The 9,545-nt window shown below is 46.5% G+C and overlaps 1 protein-coding gene across 6 annotated transcripts in view; it reads left to right on the forward strand.

The window, feature by feature from the left end:
* Window positions 1-9,136, forward strand: part of LOC119033336 (cullin-9) — a 27,155-nt gene extending 18,019 nt beyond the window's left edge. For 4 of the 6 annotated variants that reach the window (XM_037123286.1, XM_037123288.1, XM_037123289.1 and 1 more), the window contains 16 exons: window positions 1-81; window positions 349-475; window positions 567-772; window positions 1,070-1,323; window positions 2,816-2,933; window positions 3,368-3,616; window positions 3,702-3,842; window positions 4,068-4,232; window positions 4,354-4,517; window positions 4,869-4,962; window positions 5,119-5,193; window positions 6,454-6,564; window positions 6,640-6,757; window positions 6,848-6,981; window positions 7,467-7,558; window positions 7,642-9,136. The exon at window positions 1-81 is cut by the window's left edge and continues 68 nt beyond it. In XM_037123286.1, coding sequence (XP_036979181.1) covers window positions 1-81; window positions 349-475; window positions 567-772; window positions 1,070-1,323; window positions 2,816-2,933; window positions 3,368-3,616; window positions 3,702-3,842; window positions 4,068-4,232; window positions 4,354-4,517; window positions 4,869-4,962; window positions 5,119-5,193; window positions 6,454-6,564; window positions 6,640-6,757; window positions 6,848-6,981; window positions 7,467-7,558; window positions 7,642-7,864 — 2,352 coding nt within the window. In that variant the 3' untranslated portion in view covers window positions 7,865-9,136. The remainder of the gene's footprint in view (window positions 82-348; window positions 476-566; window positions 773-1,069; window positions 1,324-2,815; window positions 2,934-3,367; window positions 3,617-3,701; window positions 3,843-4,067; window positions 4,233-4,353; window positions 4,518-4,868; window positions 4,963-5,118; window positions 5,194-6,453; window positions 6,565-6,639; window positions 6,758-6,847; window positions 6,982-7,466; window positions 7,559-7,641) is intronic. The other 2 variants (XM_037123287.1, XM_037123290.1) reach the window with 1 other exon arrangement.
* The last annotated feature ends 409 nt before the right edge of the window (window positions 9,137-9,545 follow it).

Below are 9,545 nucleotides of genomic sequence, written 5' to 3' on the forward strand. Positions count from 1 at the left end.
GAGCTGCAGTTCGGCTGCTGGACGCTTCACGTCTCGACGTTGCAGATGTTCATCCTGCTGCAGTTCAACAGCCCTGAGGTGGTGCGCACACACACAGACACACACACACAGTCAGAGAAACAATCAGATTGTTCAAATCATTATTAGGTGATTGTCAGAGGGTGAGCTGCTATCTGATGAGTAGAGTAATATTAGGGTCCATGTAAACAGCCAGTGACTGACAGTCACACAGTAGAATGGGGGATGTATTAATCTGTAGATCTTAAGTTGGCTGGTTCTTCAGTCTTAAAAGTTCAGATTTACTCCCCTGATGTGTTCACTGACTGTCGGCTCTGTGCGTCGCTGCAGGAGGTCAGAGTAGACACTCTGCTGGAGGCGACCGGCCTGTCTGCTGCCGTCCTGCTTCAGGCTCTGCTGCCGCTCATCAGTGAGGGAGGACCGCTGATCTGCAGCCAGCCCAACGAGCCCCTCCAGGGTCCGACATTTACAACACACACACACTGCTGTGTTCATCCTCCTTCTCCTCCTCTCTGTCTCACCCCCCCCCCCCCCCCGTCTGCTCTCAGGTGTGTTGCAGTTAAACCAGCAGGTGGCGTCTCGCAGTCTGGAGGGCGTCCCTGCGTCTGTCCACTTGCTGCCCAGACAGACGTACCTGAATGTGGACGAAGACGCCGCCGGCACGCTGGAGAGGAAGAGGAACTACATCTACTGTCTGATCGTCCACATCATGAAGCAGGAGAAGGAGATGCACATCGACAACCTGGTCTTCAAGGTCAGAGAGCCGCTGAGGCCACGCCCACACTCGTGTAAACACACCTGGAAATGTTCTTAAGCCTAAAAATGTTCATATTAATGCGTCCAGACATGTAACAGAACCACAGAAAACAGACCATTCAGAACCCCCCTGAGAATCTTCATGATTCTAAGGTCCCTCCAGTATCACAGTGACTACGCTGCAGACAGGAAGTGCTAACAGCTCACTTTTACATTATAAAGACTCAGAGTGTCCCCTCAGGACAGACATTAAACATTTAGACTCTCAGAACAGTTTTTTGTCGGTCCCCTACAGGTTCTGGACTCGTGTCAGAAGCAGGAAGCCGCTCGCTCTCCGGGCGCAGGACGTTTCAGCTGCAGCACCAGCGACGTGCTGTCCTGCATCATGCACGTCATCAGCAAAGGCTGCGTCCGACGTAACGAGGAGAACCCGCACATTGTGGAGTTCCTGCCAGAGGACCCATCCACGCCGCAGAAAGGCCAGGCCCAGTTCTCCTTCAGCCGGACTGAGATGAGGAAGGATGCCAGAGACAGCGTGGCCGACATCAGGTGTGAGCGTGACCTTTGACGTCTGTCTGTTTCTTTTATTTAACCTAATGCAGAGCAGCAGTCGTCTTCTTCTTCTTCATCACCCTCGTGTGTTTTCAGAAGCCTTTCCCTGTTTTCACTGTTTTTAAAGGACTGTTCCACTGTTTCTCCTCGTGTTTTCACTGTTAGTCACAGCCTCCATCAGTTTTCACATCAGTCAGCAGTCAGTTGTTTCTCCGTTGTGTCAGTTGTTTGTGTGGAGGCAGTCAGTCGAGGCAGAAGTTGTTTTCATGGTTGAAACATGTTTAATGCTCCATTGAACACGTCTGTTGTTTCCTGATGATGTCACCCAAAGTTTCCTGGAAAAATGATTTGGTTTGGATTGACTGAGAAATCGGGATTTTGAGATCTTTGAAGCTCTTCATGATTAATAATCATCTTCAGTACTTTTGTTGTTTCATTCCAAGTCTTTGCTCAGTCAGTCATTTTTATTTGTATCGCTCCACTTCACAGCAAAAGTCATCTCAGGACTGTTGAGCAGGTCCAAACCAGAATCAGAACACTTTCTCCACTTCCCTCATAATTAAAAGCAAACTTCAGGAAACTTTCATGATCTCATTGAGAATCACAGACTGAGTCACATGAAACAAAACTGACCCGGGTTCAGTTTCTCTTCTTACTTCCCGCTTCACATTAAACAGAAGTCAACAGTTAATGACTCTAATTAAAGTCTTCCAACATGGCCAAAATGTAAATGTTTAATTTTCTACTCAAAGAAAATAAAGAAGAGATTTAAACTTTGAATGCTGCCTGTTGCCTTATTTTCTAGTAATTAATATTATAATTAATTGATGATTTTTGAATGTAAGTTATCTTTAAGGTTCATAAATCACCAAAGTTTAAAATGTTACCAAATAAAATGATAAACAGAAAAAGATCAGTCTTGACTGTATTTATATTTATGTGAGCGACGCACTGATGTGGCAGCTGTTGTTCCAGCACAGGTGTGTTTTTATATCATTATTAAAAGCTAATAATGAAAAACAAACTGTATAAATGTAATAAATGTAAGAGAATCAACAGAAACATGAGTTGTTGGTCTGAAGCAAGCTGATCTCAGGTCTGATCCGTCATGACTCTTAACTATTAAAAATAAATCTTAATGTAATAACTTATTTCATGGTGACATTCAGACATAAAACCTGTTGATGTCTGTTTACTGTTCCCGCATGAAACGAAATTCCGTCCAGTGCTCGAAAAAGAGGAGCCTTGTTCATGATGTTAGAATAAACAGACGTTGACTTCAGGACGTGTTCACTCGTTAACATCTTGGTTAAATTGTTTCATTTGAGGAACAGAGTTCACAACTTGTGTGTTACGACCCAGATACTGTAACAGGAAGAACTTAATCCAGAGAAAACCTCCAGAAAAACAGAGAAACAAACACACAACTAACAATCACAGAAATCTATCTGTAACTGTGCGTGCGTGTGTGTGCGTGCGTGTGTTGCAGTCTGATGTCGGCGCCGCGGCAGTTTGAGGACGGCGTTCTGGATGCAGTTCTGTTCTCGATGGGCCGGACGATGTCACAGGAGGAAGTCCGTCAGCTGATGCAGAGGACCGTCCAACAGGTCAGACTGCTGCTGCTCAGCTGACCTCCGTCAGACGCCTTCCAAACCTCCAGCAGTGTTCCCGATCACGTTCTGTCTGCCAGAACCTTGTTTCAGTCGTTAACGCCTCATCAGGGTCATTTGGATCGTGTCAGAAACACTCATGTTTATGACTCTGTCGTTTGTAATCAGGCTTGTTGGATCTTAATCTTTATCAGTTTCAGTTGAACAGAAACATTTTAAAAGCATGTGATACTGATTTGACTCATTTCATCTGTTGACCTCTGAGATCAGCTGTGGAGGTAAAATACAGTCGACGTCTCCACAATGATTACACGTAACTAAAGGTCCAAAGGTGGTAACAGTCAGGTGCAGACAGGGTTTTGGACTCTTCGGTGTGTCTCAGGTGTGTCCAGGTGTCAGACAGGTGATCTGGTCCCTCTCTGTCCTCTCAGGTGTCGGGGACTCTGAGTCTGGACCTGGACCGGGCTGAACACCTGTTGGTTCACTGTAAGTGGAACGTGGACCTGCTGGTGCAGCGCTATACTGACGACCCTGACGCACTTATCATGGCTGCCGGTCTCAAGTTCCGAAACCCTCAGCCGCCGCAGAGCCCCGTCTCCACGTGCCCCGTCTGCCTGGGCCCTCGCAGCACCGCCGCGGAGTCGTTCCCCTCACTGAGCTGCATGCACTACTGCTGCCAGGTGAGACGCACAGACCGCTGGGCCAGCTGTCGTTCAGACGCTGTTTTAACGTTGTCCTGATGCTGTTCTGATGTTTGTGCTGCAGTCGTGCTGGCAGGAGTACCTGACAGCGAGGATCGAACAGAACCTGGTGATGAACTGTAACTGTCCAATCACAGACTGCCAGGCTCAGCCCACCTCACTGTTCTTCCTCAATATCCTCACTGACAAAGACACCATTGCCAAGGTAACGCCAGCCTCCTCTGTCACCATGACAACCTGACCTCACAGAGTATAGACGGGCAGGTTTGACAGGTTATCAGTCGGATTGTGTTCTTTGATTTGATGATTTTATTTCTTTGTTTTGTTTCATCTCACCGCTGCCTGTTGATGTCAGATGTTTGAACCTTTATCTGTGATAAAGAGTCGTCGTCATTGTTGTTGTTGATGTGTGATGTCTCCTGTGTGTCAGTATGAGAATGCCTTGCTCAGAGGCTACGTGGAGTGCTGCTCCAACTTGACGTGGTGCACCAACCCTCAAGGCTGCGATCAGATCCTCTGCAAGGAGAACATGGGCAGCATGGGGACCTGCTCTAAGTGCTGCTGGTCCTCCTGCTTCAGCTGCAACTTCCCCGAGGTCAGAGGACACACACACACACACACACACACACACACACACACACACACACACACACACACACACACACACAGGTGAAGATGACACGATGATGAGCTAACAGAGTGACGTCTCCCTGCAGGCCCACTACCCAGCCAGCTGCAGCCACATGTCTCAGTGGATGGATGATGGAGGATATTATGAAGGGATGAGTATGGAGGCTCAGAGCAAACATCTCGCCAAACTCATCTCCAAACGCTGCCCGAGCTGCCAAGCTCAGATCGAGAAGAACGAGGGCTGCCTGCAGTGAGTACACCTGCTGATGATGTCATCACAGTACCTGCTAATGAGTAGAGACGGCAGATGTCACTGTTCAATTTAAATGTTAATTTTCAGCACTGACAAAAATAACATTCAGCAAATATAAACAACAAACAGCAGCTTTCAGTGACTCGACAGTAAAATACAAGAAGGAGAAATTCAGTTTCTCAAATCTGTCCAGAGTGAACCCTCTCCACATACATGTCAATAAAGGATCTCTGAAAAAGTGACTAAACCGCGAGTCAAAACCTGCTGACAGTAACCACTGATGAAGGTGATGATGATGATGAAGGTGGTGCTGATGATGATGACCATGATGGTGTCCTCTGTCCTCAGTATGACCTGTGCCAAGTGTAACCATGGTTTCTGCTGGCGGTGTCTGAAACCATGGAAACCGACACACAAAGACTACTACAACTGCTCTGCCATGGTTTGTTTACACACTGTGACATGATCATCCAGTCAGAGATGACAACACACTCTCACACTCTGTGATAACTACCTTTAATAAAGTTTGGCTGAATGTTTAAATGTTTACCGTCTCGTGTGTCCGGAGTCTTATTGAGTCGTGTTGTTCATGTTGCAGGTGAGTAAAGCGGCGCGGCAAGAGAAGAAGTTCCAGGATTATAATGAGAGGTGCACCTTCCACCACCAGGCCAAGGTACCACACCTGTACACACCTGTACACACCGGTCTGAGGCATCATAGTCGGCGCACTGCAGGAAAGCTTTTAGTGTGAAGTAATGAGAGTTTGAGGCAGCAGACAGACAAACGGAGGCTGTGCAGCCCTGAATCAACATCTGTCCTGAGTGACCTGATCACAGGTGGACTCTGGCTCTGAGCACAGGTGTGAATGAGACACATTCAGTGCGTTTACATGACACACAAGAAAACCGAATTACTGCGTTAGTCCGACTATGATCGGATCATTGAGATGCATGTATACACCTTACTCTGACTAAAATCGGACCGGATCGGATTTCTCATAGTCGGATTAAAACACCCAGATTATTCGACTGATAGTCACATTACTCCTGCATGTACACGCTCCAGCAGATCAGATCAGATTTTTTCTCTGGGGCCGTGAGCCGGAGGTAGAAGGACGGTGGTGTCTTTCCTCTGAAATCACTGCAGGAAAGAGCACCATTGTGCATCTAGTTTGTGTAATTATTATGTTCACCATATACGAAGTGTACAAAGATGCAGCTTCGTCTCGCTCTTCGTACGCCATCTTTCTGGAATGCCGAGGCAGCTGGTGATGTAAAGAGGTCAGCCAGTGTTTCTGTTACCACTAGTTGAAATGGGTACAGCGCCACCTAGCGTTCCGGGGTATGACATGCTCCGGCCAGTAATTCACCAGCATGACAACTGCAGTTGTCTGATTGAGCAGCATAGTCGAACTATGGCTGTAATCTGACTAAGCAAACACACTGACTGACTGAGGACTTCTGGTTCTGGATCTGGTCTCTCTGAAGCTGTCAGTGTCAGCAGCTGCTGTCAGTGAACACTGTGTTTAAACTGATCCAACCAGTAACATATCATCACCAGACTCCCTTAACAAATGTAGTGATTTTAAGAGTTGTTGAGTTAAAACAAACTTTATAAACTCTGTGAAACTCTGTCTCTGACTAGTTCTTCATTATTTTGACCTTGTAAATTCAGCGAATGTTAAACATGAACTTCTCTCTGTCTTTGTGTGTAAACATGGAATCTGTTTAAAAGCAGGTCTGACCAGCCTCTCACTAGCATTAGCCTGATGCTAAGTTGTTGCTGGTTAAAACATTTTTAGCAGTGAGATGGGAACAGGAAGTGATCACAGTGATCTGTTAAAGTTCCTCTGAGGAGCTGCTGTGTGATGACAGTCAGATATCTGCTGAGTCAGTGTTGCAGCTTGATGACTCATCTTTTCTCGTCTCTTCAGGATTTTGCCGTCAACCTGGAGAACAAAGTGTCGTCCATTAACGAAGCTCTGCAGATGAAGTCTTTGACTTTTGTCATCGATGCCTGTAAAGTCCTCGCTCAGGCCCGAAAGGTATCTTCATCATCTTCATCATCTTCATCCAGCTGTTGGACAGAAGTGTTAGCGTGCCCCGCTCTGTGTCTGCAGGTGCTGGCTTACTCCTGCGTTTACAGCTACTACAACCAGGAGACGGAGAAGATGGACGTGATGGAGCAGCAGACGGAGGCTCTGGACCTGCACACCAATGCCCTGCAGATCCTGCTGGGTGAGACTCACTTTATTAAAAACTGCCTCTGCAGCTGGAACTGGTCTTACAGGTGGTACTGGTGCTGACTGGAGCTGTTGTTGTCCTCAGAGGAGACTCTGCTGCAGTGCACTGACCTGGCCTCGTGTGTCCGGCTGCTGAAACCAGAACATCTCAACACCGGACTGGAACTGATCCGACGTATCCAGGAGCGCCTGCTGGCCATCCTGCAGCACTCCACCCAGGTAGAACCAGTCTATAGTCCGTCTGATTAAAAACCAGTTCACCTCCACTTTGAAGACCAGTCTTAAATCTAGCTGGTGGGTAACCAGTGTATTCTTAAACCAGTCAAAGTCTTAAACGTGTTCAGACCAATTTGATTCCAGCCTGAAACCAGTTTGATATCTTGGGTGAGTTCACACGTGGCCTGATTGAAACCAGATTGAAACCAGTTTGAAACAGTTGATTCAAACCCGGTGGCAAACTGGATTATAACCAGTGTGAATTCTGTTTGCAGCGTAAAACACATTGATGTATTTGTAGGAGTTTAAACCAGTTTGACACCAGTTTAGGTTCACACGTCAGTTTGAGCGTCCGGGTGGATTTAAACTGAACGTTGTTATTTATCATCTCGTTAATGTTGGACAGTCTGAACTCTCTGCTGGGAGACCAAAGTGGGTGAATGAACTGTGATCCAGCAGCAACAGTTTCCTCTTTCTGTCTCATTCAGGACTTCAGGGTTGGTTATCAGTCCAAGAGCTGCCAGGAACCAGAATCCACGCAGGCCTCCAACCTGTCCAACCACACCGACACCAACAAAGTGTGAGTATGACGCCCAACAACAGAATACGGTTCAGACGACTGAGTTCACTGTCGACTTCCAGACTGAACGTTTTTGTTCTCAGGTCCAAGTCGGAGCGAGCATCGGACTCTGGAGACTCGGATAACAACAACAACACGGGCGAGGAGGGCGGCGAGGAGGCTGAGGACGAGGATGATGAGTACGATGAAGAGTATGTCCCCGAGTGGCACGAGGACTACGACGAGGACGACATCGACGAGGACGACTTCTTCTCTGATGACGACGAGTCCGAGAACCTGGAGAGGGATTTCAGCCCCTTCGACTGAGCCCAGAGAAACAACTAAAACCTCCCAGAGTCCAAGGAAGAGGACGAGCTGGGCCCCGCCCCGGCCCCGCCCCCTTCCTGACAACATCAGGAAGGACGGGAGACGATTAGAGGGACGTCCTTCACCTGAACCCCGCCCCCCAACACAGCTGCACTTGCTTCTCCACTTCCTGTATTTTACCTTCTGTTTTCATAACGTACGGAAGAAGGCGAGGGTCAAATTTCATGAGCGGAAAAAAGTTCTGACTTTAATTTTTCAATTCTGAGAGAAAAAAATGAGACTTTAAAAAAAGAAAATTCTTAGTTTAGTCTTCAAATAATGAAAGTAAATTTCGATTCTGTTGCCTTTTAACATGAAAGTCAGAGTGACACGATTCTGTTTGTTCTTCACACTTGAACCAGTTCAGACTCGGTCTGAAACCGGTTCAGACTCGTGTCTGATGCTGGTCTGAAACCAGAATGTTTGATTTATATTGTGAAGTTAAAAACTAAAAATTATTTGTTTGATCTTAGAACATTTTTTCCTCTTGGATTTTTTGGCCTGATGTGTCTTCTGTACTGAACCAGCTCTGCTCTGTCCCGGTTCTGGGTCTGGGTCTGGGTCTGGTTCTGGTTCTGGCCCTTGGTGGTTTGGTGTCCGACAGCGAGGATGAAGGATCCGTTCTGGAGGAAGTCTGTTAGTGTTTGTTTTGCCGAGTCGAGTCGAGAACAGAAGAAGGGACGTTCAGGCTGCCGGTCCTCGTCGTCCATCTTTGAGCCCGTTGGTGTCGTCACATGTTCTGCCTTGATTTCTGTCCATGATGGAAGTTGCCTTCGCTTGAGTTTAAAGAAGAGTAGAGGTATTAAACTGCTCAGTTCCTCTGTAACTGTTTCACATTTAGAGTTACTCAACAGTTTTTTTTACATGTTTGTAGCGTCGGACGTTTCTGTGCATCTGAAGAGATTCTGACGTCTGTAGGAGTTGTAAATTCTGACATCAGCCTCTGAAGTATCACTGCAATAACTGATCGATCGATTATCGGCTCACCGTCGCGTCATTTGCTGAGCAAAGACTCCGTCACCTGCTCTGTTTTCTGTCTTTCAAAAGGACGTCGTTGGAGATTTCTGGTTCGTGGAGTCGATGGAAGATGATATTCCAACTTTTGCTGTAATTTTGAGAGATCCTATATTCATATTGTTGATGTTCTATAATGTTCTTTCTGGTTTCTTTGCTGTTGTCGAGCGACTTCAGCCAGCAAACTAAATAAATAAAAGCTTTTTCTGCTACGCTGCAGGGCGACTGCTCTCAGTCTTTATTTGATCCTGTCAGTGTCGTTCACACTGACTCCAGATCATTAAATGACCTCATGAATATTAACAGATATTGGCGTTTCAACAGACTCTGTGCGTCTTCTCACCACCAGGTGTCTCTGTTCACACTCAGACCTGAAGCAGAAGTCAACAACACACGAACACAATGGAGTCATGAACTACTGCAGAGTTAATAGAGTGATGGCAGCAGATCTCTGATCAGATGGAGACCATGTTCACGTCCACAGGATCAATAAAGTCTCGTTTACATAATCTAATCTAATAATATGATAACATAATCTAATAATACGTCATGGGGTCTGCAGTGTTTGGAGTCATTCATCTGAATGTGAATGAAATGTTGAGTAAAAAGTTAAATATCGGTGAGGAGA

The sequence above is a fragment of the Acanthopagrus latus genome, chromosome 15 (assembly GCF_904848185.1).
Source record: "Acanthopagrus latus isolate v.2019 chromosome 15, fAcaLat1.1, whole genome shotgun sequence".
Lineage (NCBI taxonomy): Eukaryota > Metazoa > Chordata > Actinopteri > Spariformes > Sparidae > Acanthopagrus > Acanthopagrus latus.